General features: G+C 54.8%; 1 protein-coding gene across 2 annotated transcripts; it reads left to right on the top strand.

Annotated features, from left to right (window-relative positions):
- Window positions 1-20,610, top strand: SLC6A7 (solute carrier family 6 member 7). 2 transcript variants are annotated; one of them, XM_050793659.1, is made up of 14 exons: window positions 1-402; window positions 4,144-4,327; window positions 6,128-6,259; window positions 6,454-6,688; window positions 8,579-8,717; window positions 10,442-10,576; window positions 11,678-11,781; window positions 11,910-12,034; window positions 13,282-13,394; window positions 13,477-13,608; window positions 14,106-14,205; window positions 14,400-14,500; window positions 15,019-15,186; window positions 18,981-20,610. In XM_050793659.1, exons 1-14 carry the CDS (start codon window positions 370-372, stop codon window positions 19,188-19,190), a joined length of 1,911 nt encoding a protein of 636 aa, XP_050649616.1. In that variant the 5' UTR covers window positions 1-369; the 3' UTR covers window positions 19,191-20,610. The 2 variants fall into 2 exon arrangements, with proteins under 2 accessions (XP_050649616.1, XP_050649617.1); XM_050793660.1 differs by lacking the exon at window positions 1-402 and having other exon boundaries at window positions 4,241-5,949.
- The last annotated feature ends 597 nt before the right edge of the window (window positions 20,611-21,207 follow it).

Below are 21,207 nucleotides of genomic sequence, written 5' to 3'. Positions count from 1 at the left end.
AGGAAGCTGAGGTTTCCGTCGCGAACCCCCCTCCCCACTAGCTCAGGGCCCTCCAATCCGCAGCTCTGCGTGCGGGGGCGCGCGCATCCCCCCGCCGTCCGTCCGTCAGTTGTCTGTCTGGGTGTTACGCGGGCGTAGCCGTGCACCTTTCCCCAGCCTCGGGCGCTGCGCAGGGACAGACAAGGCGTTCACAGCGTCCTGACCGCGCTCCACGCCCGCAGCCGCCAGACGGCAGCGCCTGCGTCCGTGCCCGCCCCAGCCGGTGCGCGGGAGCCGCGGGGGCAAAGGCGCAGCGGCCGGTGGACCATCTCTCGTGCCCTCGATCTCTGCGCTCCGGGGCAGCTGAGTCCCGGCCACCCGCCCTCCAAGATGAAGAAGCTCCAGGGAGCTCACCTTCGCAAGGTAGGGCACGAGGGCGGGGGCCCGGGGCGCACCTGGAGGAGGGTTGGAGAGACCCGCCCCCATCGAGGCCCCTGGGGAAGGTCTGAGGGCGCACCCAGAGCAGCTTCGGGCTCTGGGGAAGGCCCGGCTCAGCTGGATTACAGGGAGGGTCAGGGTCATGGTCTGCGCCCCCACCTCGGCCCCTGCCATCTGGGGTTCGGGATGTAGTATGAAGGGAGCCCTGGTTCACTGGGCCAGGGCTATAAACAGGTGTCTGCAGTCCTGGGAGGCGCGGGGTCGGGGCGGCCGGGGCCCGGCACCCACCTCTCCCTAGTCCCCAATTCCACCCTGCTGCTCCCCGCCAGGGGCTGATTGCTGGGTGTGGGGGGTATTGGGATACCTGAGCGTTGAGCTGGACTCATCTGGGAGGTGGGGAGTGGGAGGCGGTCGTCCATACTGAAGCCGGCTCCCTGAGCCTGCGGGAGGACTCTCTTCTTTCCTGCCTGCTCCCTCCCCGCCCCTTTAGCTTCCCTGCTGAGACCCCAGGCTGCCCCTCTGCAGGTCTGAAAGGAGACAAAGACAGGGAGGGAGCTACCGGAGGCCCGAGGATATGGGCAGTGAAGATGGAAGCTGGTGTGGGAGATTGGCCGTTGGCCCAGACCTCAGGCTCTCCCCACCTTGCCTGGTGGGATTGGACCTCTCAGTCAAGCTGTCAGCATATGAGGAGGGGGAATATTGGGGGAAGTTTTCTGGCTTGTACCAGTCCTAACTAAGGAGTCAGATCTCCTGAGTCTAATTCTGCAGCTGCCACTTGCCTGGTGACTTTGGACAAGCTCATTCTCTAACCTGAACCTCCTCTGGCTCAGCCCCAGCCTGGAGGCACCAAAGCAGGACCCACTGGGTGTGTGAGGTGTGGGGAAGAATGTGAAGGGACTAGTAGACGTGAGAATACTGTTCTCAGGGGCTGGTGTTACCAACCTCCCTACACACGCACACACTGTCACACTCACACTCACTCACACACACTCATTCATTCAAGTTCTCTGCTCTCGGGCAGCTGGGCTTGGAACCACTGTGGTGTGTCTTTTTTTTTTTTGAGACGGAATCTCGCTTTGTTGCCCAGGCTGGAGTGCAGTGGCGCCATCTCAGCTCACTGCAAGCTCTGCCTCCCAGGTTCACACCATTCTCCTGCCTCAGCCTCCCGAGTAGTTGGGACTACAGGCGCCCGCCACCATGCCTGGTTAATTTTTGTATTTTTAGTAGGGACGGGATTTCACCATGTTAGCCGGGATGGTCTCGATCTCCTGACCTTGTGATCCTCCCGCCTCGGTCTCCCAAAGTGCTGGGATTACAGGTGTGAGCCACCGTGCCCGGCCGGTGTGTCTTTTTTATTCACTGACATAAGTGACTTCTTGGGACCATTTGTGAGTCTCTTGGGTCCTGTTTCCATTCTCTTCCACTGTCCTTCTCTTCCCTCTCTGCCTTCCCTCCCCACAAGAGGCCCTGTCCCTCTCTGCTATAGGGCTGCACATTATGTAAATAGCCATGTTTTGTGAAGCGCTTGCTGGGTGCTGGGCTGGAGGGCTAGCAAGCTTTATCTCATTTAATCCTTTAACACTTCTGGGGGCTAGGTCTTAGTAGCCTCACTTTATAAATAAGGCAACTGAGGCACAGAGGGGTGAGACTTACTGCTTACCTGCTGACAGGCTAAGCAACCTAGAGCCAACAGGGGAGAGGGTTGGTTCTAGGTTGCTACCTCCTCTCAGGGTCCTTTCCCTTTTCTCAAGCAAAATTGGACGGGAATGAGAAAATGCCACGTTTCCGCAAAGGAGCAGCATTGCTCAGAGATGAGCACTGGACTTAGAGTCAGGGCATCTAGGTCCAAATCTTGCTGTGCCTTTAACTTGCTGTTTGACCTTGGGCTCATCCCTTCTTCCTGAAACTCGGTTTCCTAATCTGCACAATGATTAAGTTGGACTCCAGATTCCTATTGTCTCTCTCTGTCCTGAAGAGCCTTGGCTTGGGCAGTCTTGAGTCTCCCAGCCCCTGCTGTGGGTCCCTAAAGGCGAGCATGCAGGTCTGACAAACTCAGCTGTGTGCTCCTGCATGCCCCGGGGTAGGGAGTGGGAGATTCAGGAGTGGGAGCCTTACACCCAGGAAGAAGTATGAAGCAACTCATTCAGCTTCCAACCCTGCCCCAGCTATTTGATTGCTTTCTTCTGTCTCCCAACCAGCCCCATCCTCACTGTGCCAGCCTCCTGGGATTCACCCCGTGGTGGGGTTGGGGACTCCAGTTGGGCTCCTGATTGGCTCAGCTTTGGAGGACCCCATGTCCTGCCCCTGGAGCAGAAGCAGGCTTCCCTCTGATTGGGGGAGGAGGGGAACGAGCTGGCAGCATCCTGCTCATGGAACTCTTGTCACCATGGAAACAGAGAACCAGGACCGCTCCGTGAGCATGGAAAGGGCAGCTTCTCAGGAGGGATCAGAGGAGCCTCATTACTGGGACCTCCTGTGAACTGGCCTGAATGGTGCTGGGCTGGACGGGGGCGTGTCTCAGGGTGACAGGCCTGCTCACCACCCAACGCCAGGAACAGTGTCAACTGGCTGCCACTCCATTCCTCCCAGAGCTCACCTGGGAGTGAGAGGTTCCTGAAGGCTGATGCTCACCCAGCCGGAGAGGCAGCCTCAGGGAAAGGGGCATTGGAGGGGAGGGGGGGGTTTCACAGAAGTCTGGGATCTGCTGCTCCTGTCACCTCAGCATGTCCACGATCACAGCTAAAGAACTGCCAGGCATGTGTTTGTTTCATCCCTTGCAGCCTAGTTACTTTAAAAACAGCTCTTCATGCTCTGTCATTGTCATCGTCACCCATAATAATGCCTGGCTGTTCCTGTCACCACGGCCCCTGTGGCCAATAGCCAGTTTCTGGCAAAATCAACACTGTGGTCACCATCACTGAGGGTCTCCCAAGGGAGAATGCCCCGTGGACCTCCCACCCACTTTGAAGCATGAAAGGGAACCTTAGGAACAGCTGGCCTCCGCTCCCCTCTGGGCATGCATCTCCCCTCCAGGGACAGCAAGATTATGACTTTCTGAGACAGATCACAGCTTAAGTACCTTCTTCCTGCTCATGAGCCAGAATTCACAAAATTCACCCAGACCTCAGGCTCTCCCTACCTTGCTTAGTGGGGTTAGACCCCCGCAGCCAAGCTGTCAGCATGTGGGGAGGGGGAGTATTGGGGACAGTTTTCTGGCTTATGACTGAAAAGTACCAGTCCTAAACAAGGAGTCAGATCTCCTTTGTTCTCAGTAGGCCCCATTTGAGCCACGGAGCATCAGTGGACTCCCTCCCTCAGGGGAACCCCAGGTCCCTCCAAGTCCTCTCCTTTCTATGCTGCGGGCTCCCAACTTCTTCCTGTTGTCCTCCTATCACCTCTTTTAGGCAGAGCAAGACTCTGTCTCAAAAAAAATAAAATAAAATAAAAAGGACCATCCCTTAATTTGACCTCTGTGTTAGCCAAGCTAAGGTCAGGGTAGCTTTGTTAGTGCCTAAGCTACCCTGCTGGCCCAGTAAGTTTTGGTCGCCGAAAATCCTGAGGCTCTCCTGCATATGACCAGGTTAGTCCAGTTGAGAGCGTTTGATTATCTGGACTGATAGTGTCTTTTCATTTGGCCCCGTTCAATTCCAGAGTCTTGTCTTGAGGTCGCATTTCTGGCCTGGCCTCAGTCTTCTCCCTGACCTCTTTGGTCTCTCTCGTTGGCAGCCTGTCACCCCAGACCTGCTGATGACCCCCAGTGACCAGGGCGATGTTGACCTGGATGTGGACTTTGCTGCAAACAGGGGCAACTGGACAGGAAAGCTGGACTTCCTGCTGTCCTGCATTGGCTACTGTGTAGGCCTGGGGAATGTCTGGCGCTTCCCCTATCGAGCCTACACCAACGGAGGAGGTATGGGCCTGAGGTCCTGTTGGAGAGTGTCTGGGGTGATGGGCCAAGGCCCTGGGGTAGAGTGAGCTTTTCGGTGGCCTCAGCCACTGTCTCCTAGGCGACCTTGAGCAGAATTCATTGAAAGTGGTTTATAGTAACTTGGGGCTGGGAGGAGGGAGTTCACCCTGTCTTGTCCTTCTCATCACCCAAGCCCTTCCTTCCTCCCTCTCATCCCCAGGAAGGATACCCACATGGTTCCCTCTCTAAGGCTGGCCACGCCCTGCACGGTGGGCAGAGGGAGCTGCCTCTGCTTCGTGATAAAGAGCTGTATCTGCCTTGCCGATGATCACTGCTCTTTCAGTGTTCTCCCCACCCCTTCCTTCCCCCACCTCCTCCTGAGCTGTGCTCCATCAATCATTCCCTCTCTTGCATCTCCAATCTTTCCTCCTCTCTTGGTTCCTTCCATTCAGGCTGCAAACACAAAGTCTCCCATCTTAAACAAATTTTCTTTCGCCCCTGCTTCTCCATCAAGTGACTGTTCCAAGTCTCATTAGCAAAAGCTAGGGCTGAGCACTCACCACCTGTCAGGCCCTGGGTTTGGTGCTTTCTGTGCCCATCTCATCTAACCCTGGTGATGACCCTATTGGGTAGGCACCATGGATACGATGAGGTAGCTGAAACTTGAAGAGACCAGCGTCCTTGCCCAAGGTCACAGGGTGGCAGACTCAACATTCCAATCCAGAACTGTCTCCTCCCTGGCCAGTGTGCTCTCACCAGTACTCTGTATCTCCTCCTGTCTCTAGCAAACTCTTGAAGGAAGCATATATTGAGAAAGTGAGAGAAATCCAAATAAAGCTAGAGATGAAGCAAAGAAAGGATAAATTTACATGACTAGGATGTGTGGGACTGGAGCTGGCCTCTGAAGCTCCAGGACCTTGAAGATACCCATGGTGTCTCTCGGCAAGCACTCTCCCCATGTCACTACTCTTCCTCTCTATGTGCTGGCCTCATTTTGTCCTGAGACAGGCTTCCTCCCCGCAGTTGGTGAGGGGCAGGCCTCGGGGGGAGGTGGCCGCAGACAACTCTGCAATGACTTCATCCTCAGATAGGTTTAGCAACCCAAGAGCTTTGCAGAACTGCTCTGTCTGAATGAATCTATACAGAATTGCAGGGAAGGTCTCTGATAAGCCTGGCTTTGGACAGGTGCTCACTGAGGAAGGTGGAGAGGGCGGTGAACTCCCTCCTCCCAGCCCCAGGTTATGATAAACCACTTCCAACTAATTCTGCCCAAGGTCGCCTAGGAGGGGGTTGGTTGATGTGACTGGCAGCCCTTCCAGAGCCATATGGTGGTGGGCAGTTCTCTAAAGAAGTGACTGCCAATGTGAGAATCAAAGGGGAAGGGCTGTGGGCCCACGGAACCACAGGTGGCAGTCACAAGTATCTGAGGCGACGTGGTGGGGAGGGGCAGGCAGATAGAGTGGAGCCAGATTCTGAAGGGTGCTGGTTCTGTACTGAGGAGTCTGCACTTTCTTCAGTAGGAAATTCACACGTTCTCTCCCTCATTCATTCATTCACTCCCTCAGCAGGCGTTTCTCAGCGTCTGCGCTGAGCCCAGCACTGTTCTGGGCACTGGGGCTCCAGAGGTGAGTAAATCCCTGCTGGCCACTCTGGCCCTCAGCAGTCTGGTGTAGAAGAGAAGAAACCTACAGTGTTCCATCAGGTCTGAGGGGGCGTCTGCAGGCCAGGGGAGGGGCGGGGCTAGAGCTGGGCTTTTGGGGGAGCTGCCCCCAAGGCCCTTGCTGACCACCCCGCTCCCGGCAGGCGCCTTCCTCGTGCCCTACTTCCTCATGCTGGCCATCTGTGGCATCCCCCTCTTCTTCCTGGAGCTCTCCCTGGGCCAGTTCTCCAGCCTAGGGCCACTGGCTGTCTGGAAAATCAGTCCCCTCTTCAAAGGTGAGGCCTCAGAGGTCCCCAGGGAGGAAAGGGCTCAGGGCCTGGGGGAGGCAGGGAGGTTGCCCCCAGAACCCCCACAAGCTCCAGGCAGAGATGGAAGTGAAGCCCAGAAAGCCACCAGCTCCCTGGAGGCCACCCCACCCAGCTGGCAGAGGGCTTGGCCTGGGCAGCCCAGCAGCCTCTCCCCACACCAGGCGCCGGCGCAGCCATGCTGCTCATCGTGGGCCTGGTGGCCATCTACTACAACATGATCATCGCCTACGTGCTCTTCTACCTCTTCGCCTCCCTCACCAGCGACCTACCGTGGGAGCACTGTGGCAATTGGTGGAACACAGAACTCTGCCTGGAGCACAGAGGCTCCAAGGACGGCAACGGGGCCCTGCCCCTCAACCTCACCTGCACCGTCAGCCCCAGTGAGGAGTACTGGAGGTCAGGCAGCTGCTGGCCCCGCAACATCTGAGGGGACCCTGCACCACTGAGGGTGGCCAGAGGGCATTCCCAAGGGGCTCAGCATGCACCACCAAGATGAGCTCAGGTGCTGGTGGCAGGCGGACTCTGGCTTCTAATCCCAGCTCTTCACCTGACCAGTTGTGTGCCCTTGAACAATTTATTTGGCTTCTGTTGCTTTATCTGTAGCATGAGGGCAATAATACTGGGTATGTCAGAAAGGTTGTAGTGAAGATTAAAGGAGAGAAAGCATATATTAATAAATTGTGCAGTCCAGTCTGGTGGATAGTAAGTGCTCAATAAATACTAGCTGAGAATGATGATGATGATGATACTAGTAATAGTAACATTATGAAGTCTCAGTTTCCTCCTCTGTAACAGGGGTTGGTAACAGTACCTGCTTCATAAGATGTTATCCAGTTAGTGATTTAACCCACTCATTCATTCTTTTAATAAATATTTATTGAGCAACTGCTATATCATAGGTAAAGCACTTAGCATAAGGCCAGGACTGTACATAGTAAGGACCATCTCAGACTTCTCTAATAGAGATAGGACTATGATAGAGTAAGGGATCGTCATCAGAATTAAACAACATAATGCAGGTGAAACCATTATCACAGTGCCAGGCACATGGTAGGTCCTGGGAACGGTGGGTGTTAGAAGGATGTTGCACTCATCAGCCTATCCCAATGCCCCATTTTATGGTCAATAAAACAAAGCCTTGTCACTGCATTCTGCCTTTAAAAAAAGAGAGAAAGAAAGAAAGAGAGAGAGAAGAAAGAAAGAAAGAGAGAGAGAGAAAGAAAAGCCTGGAGGCTTGCTCAGTATTGCTCAGTAGTTAGTGATAGAGATAATACTGACACTAAGGACTCCTGGGTCCTGATCCTGTTCTGGATCATTCTAAAATAGCCTGGTCCCTAGGTGGTACTGTTGGCTGGCCAGAGAACACAGACCCTATAACCCCACCCGCTCACCTACAAAGGACTGCTGTTAGGAGATTTTTCCCAGATAGGCTCCGTGTCTTGAAATGTTTTGGTATTTAACCTGCATGCAGTACATAGTTCATTCATTTGTCCACTTCAAGTCCATCTGAAGTGTCCACACCTGCTGAAGAGTTTATCTGACCAGTGGGAAAGAATCAGCCTGAGTTTGCAGCTTAAAGCCAAAGGATTTGATGCAGTCACTGGCAACTGCCAGGGTGGTCTCCATGGCCATGCAACAGCCCACTGCATCAGTCTGGATGCAGGCAGGAGGCAGATGGATTGTCAGAGGGTTTCACTGAAGGGAGTTTAGTGAAGGGACTTTTCAGAGGGTCATGGAAGCCACAGCGAAAAGTGAAGCATCAGTGACTAGCAACCAGGAGAGCTGTCACCACCCCCGAACCTAGGAGGCAATGGGAGGGAACCAGGGGAGAATCGGAGCCTTGGAAGAGGGGCTGCCTAAAAAACACAGTCATGGCCAGGCCCTGGATGGGGTGTGTGTGTGTGTGTGTGTGTGTGTGTGTGTGTGTGTGTGTGTGGTATACACATGTATATGCAAATACCCAGACCCCTCATTCCTCTCCGAACTCCAGTCTCCCGCTGTTGCCTCCCATTAGCCAAACCCACATGGGAGCTGAAGAGGAAGGGTGGTCTCGCACTCCTCTCCTCAAGCGATCTTGCCTCCTCAGCCTCCCAAAGCTGAGGAAGGGGTAAGGTCTGCTGAGGCCAGCCTCCTGCGTCAGAGTTGGTTGGAGAAGGATGGAGAGGGACCAAGAGGGTGTCAAGTGGAGAACGGCAGTAAAGCCTTGTGAGCTGGACATGGGTTGACTCCATGTCTGTGGAGCCTGGCGGGGTGACCAGGGGACACTGAGACCTTTGTCTCCCACAGCCGCTACGTCCTCCACATCCAAGGCAGCCAGGGCATCGGCAGCCCTGGGGAGATCCGCTGGAACCTCTGCCTCTGCCTGCTGCTGGCCTGGGTCATCGTGTTCCTCTGTATCCTCAAGGGTGTGAAGTCTTCTGGCAAGGTGACGTTCGGGAGGCCCCGGAGGCCTGAGGGGCTGGATGGGGTGAAGGTTTCCTGGAGAAGGCGGGGCATGGACTGAGCATGAGAAGATGAAGAGACTTCAGCTGGGAGAAGGGAGAGAGCTTTGAGGCTGGGGGATGAGGGCTGCTTGAAAAGAGACATGGAGGTGAGAACACACAGGAGCAAGGCTGCTTTACTAGACTGGAAGCTCACCAAGGCAGGGTCTGCACTCAGCTGTATCCTGACCCAGTGCATGGCACTTTGACTGAGCTCAGCAAGAATTTGTTGAACACTTGGAGTGTGAGTACATGAGTTAGGGCTCTTTGAGATGCGGGTGACCAGAACCCAGTTACCACACTCAGTTGGAAAGTCCAGAGGGTGTGCTTCAGGCACAGCTGGGTCTAGGGGTTCAATCAGTGTCATCAGGAAACTGGTTCTCTGGGTGTCTCAGTAGTGCTTCCTTCCAGGCTGGCTTCCTTCTGAGGCTTCATTCTTCGTGAGGTCGCCCTAACAGCTCTAGGCATACGTCTAAGCTTGGTAAAGGGTTGTTTTCCCCAGTTCGCAAGTATTTTAGAATTGAGTCTCACTGGCTGAGCAGGGCTGTGCATCCATCCCTAAATTAATCCCTGTGGCCGGGGGGATGGAATGCTCTGCTTGGCTGGGCGTGGGTCATATATCCACCCCTGGAGCTGGGAATGGAGTCACCTCCATGGTGGGACAGTCAGGTACTGTTACATGAAAAAGGCAAACTAGAGACTGGAAGACAAAGCCACGGATGTCTACTGTAGGTGATGAAGGGGTGGAAAGGACGATAAAGCTGTTTTGAAAAAACTCAGGGCAGGAGGTGGTGGCTCAAGCCTTTAATCCCAGCACTTTGGGAGGCCGAGGTGGGTGGATCACCTGAGGTCAGGAATTCAAGACCAGCCTGGCCAACATGGTGAAACCCTGTCTCTACTAAAAATACAAAAATTAGCCAGGCATGATGGCAGGTGCCTGTAATCCCAGCTACTTGGGAGGCTGAGATGGGAGAATTGCTTGAACCCGGGAGATGGTGGTTGCAGTGAGCAGAGAGATTGCACCACTGCACTCCAGCCTGGGAGGCTAAGTGACACTCTGTCTCAAAAAAAAAAAAGAAAAGAAAAGAAAAGAAAAAACTCAAAAACCTTCAGGATGGTTTGCCCAATCATTGATAAATCAGAACTGTTTCCTCTGCATGGTGCAGCCGATAGCAGAAGTGGGAACAGAGCCATTTAAGACAAAAAAGACAGGGTAGAAACCATATAGAAAGAGAGGAGAGGTTATGGTCAAAGCCAAGGCAGTGAGGATGTTGAGACTTGATGGTGTTTGCTGAAGGGGTGACTGGAGGTTTGGGAAAGAAGGAGAGAGGGAGGAGTGAGTTTGGGAATGTTGAATGTCTGAGGATGATGCAGAGTGGGTTTGCCAGCGCAGGGAGTGGACACGGGGAGGAGGAGGCCTTTGTAAGCAACAATGGCTGTCTGGAGCAGGGGCTGCAGTGGACATGGTCTCATGGCCTTGGGAAGCAAGGTGGTGGTGCTTTGCCGATGCTGGGTGTGTGAAGGGAGGAGGGAAGCCTCACAAATGAAGGCTGGTTCCTAGCTTGGGCTACCACAAGGCTGGGGAGGCAAGTGACACAGATGAGTTTACAAGGAGTGGCACTGAGGGAAGGTCCCCGATGCCATCAGCTCCTTACTTACCATCTCTCAGGTGGTGTATTTCACGGCCACGTTCCCCTACCTCATCCTGCTCATGCTGCTGGTCCGCGGAGTCACCCTCCCAGGGGCCTGGAAGGGCATCCAGTTCTATCTCACCCCTCAGTTCCACCACCTGTTGTCTTCCAAGGTGAGCCCCTCGGGGCGGGGTGCAGAGGGAGGGGCCAGGCCTGAGCTGGAGAGTAGAAAGAGGGCTCCCTGGGACACCCCAGTACCAGGCATTCTGCTCAGCCCTCCTTGTGTCTTTTTAATTTATTATTATTATTATTTTATTTTTAAATTGATAGGTAAAATTGTATGTATTTATCATGCACAACGTGATATTTTGAAGCATATGTATGTGGGGGAACTGTTAAATCTAGCTAATTAGCATATGTATTATCTCACATAATTATCATTTTTGTGGTGAGAACACAACATCCACTCTCTTAGCATTCTCCAAGAATACAATATATTGTCACTAACTGCATATTATACTTCATTTATTATTCTTAACAATCCTGTAAACATTATCCTCCTCGTTTTACAGAGGAATAAACTGAGGCTCAAAGGAGTTTTTAATAACCTTAAGGTCATACAGCTAGGGGATTGCAGAACAGGGATCCCAGCGCAGATCTGTGTGACTGTAAACCCCAAGGAGGGCATTAGTGACGATGGTGATAACAATGGTACTGACAGTTGACGTTAATATTTATTGACTGGTGACTGTGCCTGACCTTGCCCTAGTGTTTTACATGCATGTGTGTAGTGATTTAATCCGTACTCCTCCCATGAACTAGGCACTATTCCTATCCCCTCATTACAGATGGGGATCCTGCGGTCCAGAGGGGTGACCTGGCTTGCTCAGGCTGCACAGCTAGACAGGGGTGAAGCTGGGGTCCAAATCCAGATGCCAGGATTCCAGAAAGGAAGTAAAGGGGTTATGCAGGCTTATTGCCAATACAAATCTCCTGAATACTTTACATTAGGCTCTGTGTCCTTCAGAACTGGACCAAGCTTAGAGACCATCTTCTAGATCCTGGGTGGGAAACTGAGGCCTGCAGAGGTGAAGGGACTTGCCCATGTCCCACTGTGTAAGTGTTGGGGCAGGCTTTGCTCCTGGTCCACGTCACTTGTGAGCCAGGCTGGTGACCACGCCATCCCTGGAGCTGTCACACCGTCTTCATTCACTGCCTTCCTTCTCTGTCCTTGACCCTCCACACACCCTCCCTTTCCATCCTTCCTGGCACAGGTGTGGATTGAAGCTGCTCTTCAGATCTTCTATTCCCTGGGTGTGGGCTTCGGAGGGCTCCTCACCTTTGCCTCCTACAACACATTTCACCAGAACATCTATAGGTCAGTGTCCCACAGCCTCCCAGACCCTGGGGTCCAAAGCAGGGAGGAGAGTGGCTGGCCAGGGAGGGCCTCAGAGGCTGAAAGGAAGGTCTACTCACACTGGCCCGCACCTGGACTTCTTCTGGTAGAGACACTTTCATCGTCACTCTGGGCAACGCCATCACCAGCATCCTGGCTGGCTTTGCCATCTTCTCCGTGCTGGGCTACATGTCTCAGGAGCTGGGCGTGCCTGTGGACCAAGTAGCCAAAGCAGGTGGGCAGGCTGCCTGGCCTCAGTGGGGTGAGCATGTGTGTTGGGTAGAGATGGGGCTGGGCCGGTGGACCAGCAAGATTATGGATGGGGGCCAGGCGTGGTGGCTCACGCCTGTGATCCCAGCACTTTGGGAGGCCAAGGTGGGCGGATCACTTGAGGTCAGGAGTTCGAGACCAGCCTAATCAACATGGTGAGTCGTCTCTACTAAAAATACAAAAATCAGCCGGGCATGGTGGCACATGCCTGTAATCCCAGTACTCAGGAGGCTGAGTCAGGAGAATCGCTTGAACCCTGGAGGTGGAGGTTGCAATGAGCCGAGATCGGGTCACTGCACTCTAGCCTGGGCAACAGAGCAAGACTCTGCCTCAAAAAAAGGGGCCGGGGGTGGTGGCTCACGCCTATAATCCCAGCACTTTGGGAGGCTGAGGTGGGTGAATCACGAGGTCAGGAGATTGAGACCATCCTGGTTAACGCAGTGAAACCCCATCTCTACTAAAATACAAAAAATATTAGCCAGGCGTGGTGGTGGGCGCCTGTAGTCCCAGCTATTCTGGAGGCTGAGACAGGAGAATGGCATGAACCCAGGAGGCGGAGCTTGCAGTGAGCCGAGATCGTGCCACTGCACTCCAGCCTGGGCGACAGAGCGAGACTCTGTCTCAAAAAAAAAAAAAAAATTGTGGATGGGTATGTCATGTGTGTGCATATGCACACATGTGCATGCACAGGAACACGTCCTAGCTGGTTTCTGGTGGTCCATGTGCAAGGGGATGGGTGAGCAAAGGAGTGTGCATTAACCCATGTCTGGAGGTAAATGAGTTTCTGCGCAAGATTGTCATGTTCTGTGCTTTGGTTGCACAAATAAGTCACCTTGTGTGTGTAGGTGTCTATGTGCAAGTGAAAAGAGTGAGAATGGTCATGTGAATCACTGTGTCTTTTGCCAGTGGATGCATGTAAATGTGCGTTAGTGGTATTGTTTGTACCGATAACTGCATACATAAGTATATTTCAATGAGGTTTTATACTGGGGTCTTGTGTTTGTTTATCAACCTATGTTCACTGAGTACCTGCAATGTGCTGGCCTAGGTCCTGGGAGTTAAGGAAGTGTCAGAGGGTGCGTTTAAGTGGGCATCTCTGAGTTAGATGAAACAAGTGGCCCAAATGAGTGTAAGTGGCCATGCGTGTCTGCATGTGCATATGGGAGCCCACCGCATGCCCCAAGCTGCTGACCCCCTGTGCCTTTGGCCCAGGCCCTGGCCTGGCCTTTGTCGTCTACCCACAGGCCATGACCATGCTGCCTCTGTCGCCCTTCTGGTCCTTTCTCTTCTTCTTCATGCTTCTGACTCTCGGCCTGGACAGCCAGGTGAGCCTCATCTGTGGCAGCAGGCACTGTGTGTGTGTGTGGTGGGGATAGAACTCTGACCCCAGCCCCTCCTCTCTCCCAGTTTGCTTTCCTGGAGACCATTGTAACAGCTGTGACGGATGAGTTCCCGTACTACCTGCGGCCCAAGAAGGTGGTGTTCTCAGGGCTCATCTGCGTGGCCATGTACCTGATGGGGCTGATCCTCACCACCGATGTGAGTGGCGCTGCAGGGAGGATGGCAGGTGGGCGGGACAAGGGCAGAGGCCTGCAACGAGATCTCTGGCCCAGCTGAGCAGTTGCTGGGCCCCCTCCATCTTCCTCTTTGCAGGGAACCCAGTCCCTCCCCATCCCTATCTCCCAAAGGAGGCAGCTTGGCCTTGTGATTCAGAGTCCTGGCTGTGGAGATTTAGTCTGCAAGATCTGGGTTCAAACCTTACTCCTGCACTTGCTGAGGGGGCTTCAGGATAAATGATTTCCCCTCCCTGAGCCTGTTTTTCCTCGTCGGTAAAAGGAGGATTCTATAATAGACGACTGTCATGGAACTCAGATACGACGAAGCCTGGAAGGGCTGGGCTGGCAGCCAGCTGTCGCCCTGTCATCTTGTGCTCCCCGTCAGCATGTCTGCTTCCTACTCACTTCTTGCCAGGAGAAGGGGCTGCAGCAGAGAGCGAGGCCCGGGGAGGGGACACCAGAACTGTGCTTGTGTTTTAGGGGGGCATGTACTGGCTGGTCCTTCTGGATGACTACAGCGCCAGCTTTGGGCTGATGGTGGTGGTGATCACCACATGCCTTGCCGTGACACGGGTGTATGGTGAGAAGAGCCGTGGGAGGCGGAGTCGAGCTCTCTGCAGTGGGAGAACGGGAGTCTACCCTGGGGCCCCCCAGTACCTGGGTCCCTGGTCCCAAGGGCCAGGGTTTCCAGGGGGGGCAGCTGGGGGAGGGGGGGGCTGCTGGCACTTGTGGGGCCGGTGGGTGGGGCCATTCCTCCTCCCCTCCCCTGTGCAGGCATTCAAAGGTTCTGCCGAGACATCCACATGATGCTGGGCTTCAAGCCGGGCCTCTACTTCAGGGCCTGCTGGCTGTTCCTGTCCCCAGCCACGCTCTTGGTAACTGGGGAGGGAGGGAGGGTTGCTGGCTGGGGCCCCAGAACTGAGAGCGGGAGTCCCCTCTGCACATTCAGCTCAGCCCACAGTGGAGGGCTCTGGGGTGGGCACCAGAATCCTAGTCCATCCCCTCCCCTGATGTTCCCAGCTTTTGTAGCTGTGCTGGGCCTGGCCCTAGTTCAGTTGGTTAAATGGGTGGGTCTTTCCCAGGCCCAAGGACCTCAGGATTGGAGCCTTTAGGCTGTGATTTCTGTCTTGAGGTTGGAGCAGCTAAGGGATTGGGGTGCTTCAGAACTGGGCTGCTGCAGGCCTTGGTGTTGGGTCAGCTTCGAGCTGGGCTGGCTCAAGCCTTGCAAAGGCTCCAGAGATGGACCACTTCAGGTTCCGGTACAGCTTAGGATCCTGGGTAACTCTGGGCTGGACTGTCTCAGGCCTTGGGCCGGCACTAGGCTGGGCTACCTCGGGCCTTAAGGCAGTTTAGACAAAAGCCCGCAGTGATGCTGGGAGTCCCCACTCTGCAGGCCCTGCTGGTGTATAGCATCGTCAAGTACCAGCCCTCGGAGTATGGCAGCTACCGCTTCCCACCCTGGGCTGAGCTGCTGGGCATCCTGATGGGCCTGCTGTCCTGCCTCATGATCCCAGCTGGCATGCTGGTGGCTGTGCTTCGAGAAGAGGGCTCATTCTGGGAGGTGAGTCTGCCCACCCTGTCCACTCTCAGCCTTCCTGACCTGTGGCTTGACCCTGGGTCCCCCTGCTAGAACAGAAGATATATGCACCCACCCCTTATCCAGCTTCTTTTAGCCTGAGGAGATCTGCCTGGGCTGAGGCAGATTCAGGGGCTGGAGTCCTGCCCTGTGGCACTTTGTACCACATGAAGCCTTGGGGGAGGGGGTGGCATAATCTAAAGACCACTGTTAACCAGGGACTGGCCTCAGGTCCCACCATGGGTTGGGAGTGGATCAGGTCTTGAACTCAGGTCACCAGCCCAGAGCTCACTTCTGGAACTCAGCGTCAAATGGTGACAGTGTGGGACCTCAGAGGGCAGGCTGTCACCCTACTCCTGTGCCCAGGAGTCCTGCTGTGTCCCACTGGTGGATGGGGATAGAATGATGGTGTGAGCCCTGCCCATGCCTAGGGTTTTGGGGAGGGACTCAGACGAACATGGAGAGTACACTCTGTTTGCCACAGGGTCTGAGGCGTTGGAAGAGGGGAGTAGTGACCCTTTGTGGGCCAGCAGAAGTGGTGTGGTCTGAGCCTCACTGTATCCTCTGAACACTGAGGCCTGCACTTCTGCCACCGCTGGTGTGGAGTTCTCTGGTGGCAAGAGGCCATCATCATGAATGCAGCTTTAGTGAGCCCGATGGATGGCATCCAGAGAGAGCCTGGAGGCACCCACAACACACACATCCCACCAGAAGTGTGCTGGAGCCAGCTAGCACTGGTTCATGAGAGCTAATCCTTAAATATTCAGGAATGTGTGAGCTAGGTGTTAAACCATTGGTAGCTAGGAATTGGCAACGGTGGAGATATTTACACCATAGAAAATGGCTATAAAGCGGGCCTCCCCTGCACCCCTCCCCATAGTCTGCTTACCAGCACACTGCCGTCTCTCCTCCACTTCCCCCATGTAGCTCCTGCCCCTCAGCTGCCCCCACCACAAGGCTCCACCTGCAGGGGTTGCTCAGGAGCCAGAAGTGGTTTATGCCTCCCCCATCCTGCTGCCAGACCACAGGGGGCAGCCTGGAGTCTAGCCTCTGCACTGCCTCCAATTGCTGGGTGACTTGGGGCAAACTCCTTCCCTTCTCTGAACCTCAGGAGCTCCAACTCTGCTCCTTGCTTGAGAGCCAGGGTACCTGCAAAGGCAAGTAAGAGAGGGGAGTTGCTCAGGGTGGAGGCTCCAGCTCCCAGGAAGCTCATGGTCCCCAAGCCTTGCTAATGAGCCACTGGGAATGCTGGGCTCCCCAGCAGTCACCACCGCCCTGCTGCCCTGCTGCCCTGCCCCACAGCCAGGGGGAAGGGGCATGTTTTGGGGGGCCTGAGAGGAGTGGTGTGCACTGCGGAGGAGGCATTCCTCAGCTCAGGAGTGCCAGCTTCAGAGGCCAGGGCTTCCAGCACAGACCCTAGGATCGGAATCCTGCCCTGCCATTTGCCAGCCTCGTGGCCCTAAGCAAGTTACTGCACTTCCCTGAACCTCAGCTTCTCTGTCTTTATTTTTATTTTATTTTAATTTAATTTAATTTTTTTTTTTTTTTTTTTTTTTTTTGAGACAGAGTCTTGCTCTGTCACCCAGGCTGGAGTGCAGTGCAGTGGAGACAATAAGCATAGTATCCAATAGGCAGGGTTTTTTTTTCCGGTCTTTTTTTGTTTGTTTTTTCAGACAGTTTCGCTCTATCACCCAGGCTGGAGTGCAGTGGCGCCATCTTGGCTCACTGCAACCTCCATCTCCCGGTTCAAGTGATTCTCCTGCCACAGCCTCTCAAGTAGCTGGGATAACAGGCACCTGCCACCACGTCCAGTTAATTTCTGTATTTTTAGTGGAGACGGGGCCAGGCTGGTCTTAAACTCCTGGCCTCAAGTGATCTGGGCACTTCGGCCTCCCAAAGTGCTGGGATTAAGTGTCTCTGTCTTTAAAATGGAGAGGGTGATACCTACTTTTAGGCCTGCTACGAGAAGAAAAGAAGCTTATCAATATAGTCTCCATTGTGAAAGGCAGAAAAGCAAAGTATTTTAAAGGTTCAGGATGGGGTCAGGACGGGTTCAAATCCCAGTGTCACCACTTCCCACCTGTGTGACCTTGGCCAACTTAACCGATCTCTCTGAGCTTTAACACTCAGATAATATCAGTGCAGGCAGATGGTAAAAGTAGTAATACCGCTCTCATCAGGACACTGTAAAGATTAAATTAGCCACTGCTTAGCACAGAGCTGGAGTGCAGTGGGTGCTCAATTTTAGGCCAGGGGTTCCCACAGGGGGTGATTTTGCCATTGGGGGACATTTGGCAAGGTCTGGAGACATTGTTGGCTGTCATGGAGGGGAGAGGGGTACAAGGAGGAGTGCTCCTGTCATCTAGTGGGCATAGTTCAGGGATGCTGCTAAACAGCCTTCCATGCACAGGACAGCCCCTATAACAGAGAATTCTCTAGACCCAAAACGTCAGGAGCACTCAGGTTTAGAAACTTTGGTCTGAGCACCCCTGTTTTCAGCTGGAAACAAATCTAAGTCCTTGTTCTCAGGGAGCTTGTATTTTATTGTGGGGGACAGGCAATAAACAAATACGTAAAGGTAAGTTCTGCACTTAAAAAAAAAGGAATACAGGAATTAAGGGGGAATGGTACTTTGGCCAGGATCGTCAGAGAAGACCTCTCTGAGGAGGTGACAGATCTGACTAACTGGACAGGGTGATCCATGTCGGTATCTAGGGTGAGAGCATTCCAGGCAGAAAGGCAACGTGTGCAAAGGCCCTGAGGCAGGGGGCTGGCATGTTTGAGAACAGCATGGAGGCCAGTGCTGTGGCTGGAGCAGAGGGGGTGGAGAGAACTGGCAGAGCTGATATCAGGGAGGTAGACAGGGGCCGGGAGCTGGAGGCCCTGGTGCACTCTTTGGATTTCATTTCCAGTGAGATGTGCAGTCATTGGCAGGCTTCTGAGCAGTGGGGTAGCGTGCTCCCAACACATCTTCCTAAGTATCGCTGTGCTGTGAGTACCGAGCTGTGGGAGACCCCGGGTAAAGGCATTATACACGGTATCTCCCTTTGAACCTGCCCAGTGGGCTGCCCAAATGTTAATTGCTTCCTTTCTTTAAGGACACAGGGGCTCTCTCTTCTCCCTCGCAGGACAGGCAGAGGGCTTTGGGAATGTGGTTGAGGAAGAAGGAGCTCTGGAATCTCCAGGCTTAGTCATCATCTTAGTCATGAAAACTGGGGCTCCATGAGGGAAAGGTCAGAGGCAGAAGGAGGCAGGTCGGGGCTGGAAGAAACCAAGAAAGCCAGCTGCAAGCCCACCTCAGTTCTCCTGCTCTTTTCCAAAAGCCCCCAGATTCTTAAGACTCAGCATTTAGGGAAAGGCTCCTAGATCATCATTCAGACGCTCTAAGGAGGGGCCTGGCACGTAATTATAGCAACAGCCGCCACTTCCCAGGCCTTACCCTGTTCCCAGCACCCTGCTAAGTGCGTCATCTCAGTGCCTTCACAACAACCCTATGACAGGACTGGGATTCCCGCATTACAGACCAGGAAGCAGACACCCAGAGCCGAGCGGCATTGCCAAGAGCCATCCAACTTGCAAGTGGTAGAACAGGATTCTCACCGAAGCAGGTGGATCCCTCCCCTGGGGAAGTCATAGTGCCCCCACCTTCCCCGCCAGGGGGCTGTGGCCAGGACTCGCCCAGCGATGTGGTCAGGTCTTTGCTGGGTGCCTGGCCACAGTGAACACTCCACCAGTGCTGCCTGTTTCCTGTTTTCACTGCTCTCGTTGCTTTGCTGCAGCGGCTCCAACAGGCCAGCCGGCCGGCCATGGACTGGGGACCATCCCTGGAGGAGAACCGGACGGGCATGTATGTGGCCACGCTGGCTGGGAGCCAGTCACCAAAGCCACTGATGGTGCACATGCGCAAGTACGGGGGCATCACCAGCTTCGAGAACACGGCCATCGAGGTGGACCGTGAGATTGCAGAGGAGGAAGAGTCGATGATGTGAGGCAGGAGGCAGGTGGGCCTCACAGTCCCTTCTTAGAAGCCTGCAAAGGTCAGCTGTGCCCTCTGGGATTCTGAGAGGCTATGGGGGGCTGCCATAAAGATGCCAGTCCCCCAGTGGGGGTCCCTCTTGCAGCCTCTGCCTCTCATGAAACCTCTGACAACCCCCTACACGCACAGGCATACTCAGACCCACCCAGAGCTGAGAATGATCCAACTCAGCCCTACTTTGCAGATGGACATATTGAGGCCAGGAGGGGAGGGACTTGCCCTGGGTCTCATGGCAGAGGGGACTTGACCCCACACCTCCTGACCAGTCAGCTCCCTTTCCCATAGGGCAGCCAGCACCACCTTCTCATCTCTATTCAGGGCCTACACCCCTCCCTGTTTAGGGGGAGCCTGTCCCCACGCACCTCAGCACAACCAGAATCTGGAGCTGGGCAGGGAGGGTAGGGCCATAGAGGCTCTTGAGGCTCCGAGGTCCTGGGGATCAAGGGTCAATGAGTTCCGTGGGAAGAAGGATCCCTGGGGGCCCCTGTGTGCAGGACTCCTGAAGGAGGTGGGAGCTGAGGGCCCTGGAGGATGGGGACGTTTGCAGAGAGAGGAAGAAGAGGGCAGGGTCGGGAGGAGCTCTGGGCCAGAGGATGCTGAGCTGCCTGGACAGAGACCAAGAGGGTTGGAGACACTGATTTTACCAGGTTACAGGAGGGTTTAAGACAGAAGGAAAACTAACAGAGGGGAGCCAGGGATGATGGGGTGGGTAGGGGATTTGCATGATGAAGAATATCATTCTGGGTCTGTGCAGGGTGGATTGGAGGGGACAGGGTGGAGTGGGGAGGCCTGTGCAAAGTGGGAAAAGGGTGCCAGTGGCCTGAGCCAGGGCGCTGGGGCTGTGGGTAGGGACAGGAGGCCCCAGCACTTCAGAGAAAGGCCACCCCTTCACCCACTGGACCCCAAGCCGCACAAGCTGGGGAGGTAGGAAGGGTCACTGTGAAGGCCCAGGGCCCCTCTCTTCCCATCTCCCTTGTCCTGGTGGCCTGCAGTGTCTCCTCCAGTTCAGGAGCTGCTAGGAAGCTGGCCTTGGTTGCTGGTGACAGGGAAACCATGAGACTAGGAGGTGGCCTACACACATGGCTGGCTGGTCCCGAGGTCACCCACCCTGCTCCAGGACATGTGCCCTGGGCCCGGTGTAGGGGTAGAGGCAGAGGGCAGAGGGTAGCCCTTGGTACTGTGGGTCCCTCAGAGAGGAGGGTGGGGTGCAGAAATGCCTCAGCACGGCTTATGCACACAGCATTCTCCCGTGGGACAGGGCTCCCTCGTGCAACTGTGGCCAGCCTCTATGCCTGTCTCTCGCTGTGTCCCCCCATCCCCTTGTGTTCTGTTGGTTTATTGTTAATAAATATCAAATGAGGTCATGCTCCTTACCCTGTCTCCTTACTGCTGAGAGCCATGAGGTGGGCAGCACAGGGCTCCCCAGCTCCCACTGGACAGGGGAGGAAACAGGCTCTGCTCCCTCCTTCCCCCAGCTCTCCTGGCTTCTGCCCTGGGTCTGACATTTCCCTATGGCAGTGGGGGGTGGGTAGGGCTCAGAAAGGAAGACAACTCCGGGCCCTTAGAGACTACTTCGTTCCCTGTCACACAGACAGACAAACCGAGGCCCACGGAGGGAAGGAAGCTTGCTCAAGGTGGCCCAGCCAAGCCGAGCAGAGCCTGGGGTGGTGCGGCCAGCAAAGCAGAGCCCATGAGCCTGCTGCCTTCCTTCCTCTCCCGCTCCTCCTCAGCCCTGCCTGCAGGTGAAGGCTGGAGCTGAAGACCAGGGTTAGGAGGAGCCAAGAGTTTCCCAGTCCGGAAGAATCTCCGGGTTCCACCCACCCCCTCCTGGCAGGGCCTTGTCATATAAAAGAGCCCCAGGGCCTTTCAAATGCGAGGCCCAGGTGTTTACAAAGGCTTTGATTGGGGGTGGAAAGGAAGGGCGGCTGCATATTTCAGATATTAATAAATTCCCCCTAACAAAGGGCCAG

This window comes from Macaca thibetana, chromosome 6 (genome assembly GCF_024542745.1).
Source record: "Macaca thibetana thibetana isolate TM-01 chromosome 6, ASM2454274v1, whole genome shotgun sequence".
Classification (NCBI taxonomy): domain Eukaryota; kingdom Metazoa; phylum Chordata; class Mammalia; order Primates; family Cercopithecidae; genus Macaca; species Macaca thibetana.
Note: the sequence above shows the minus strand (reverse complement) of the source record. Positions and strands in the feature narration are given on the sequence as shown.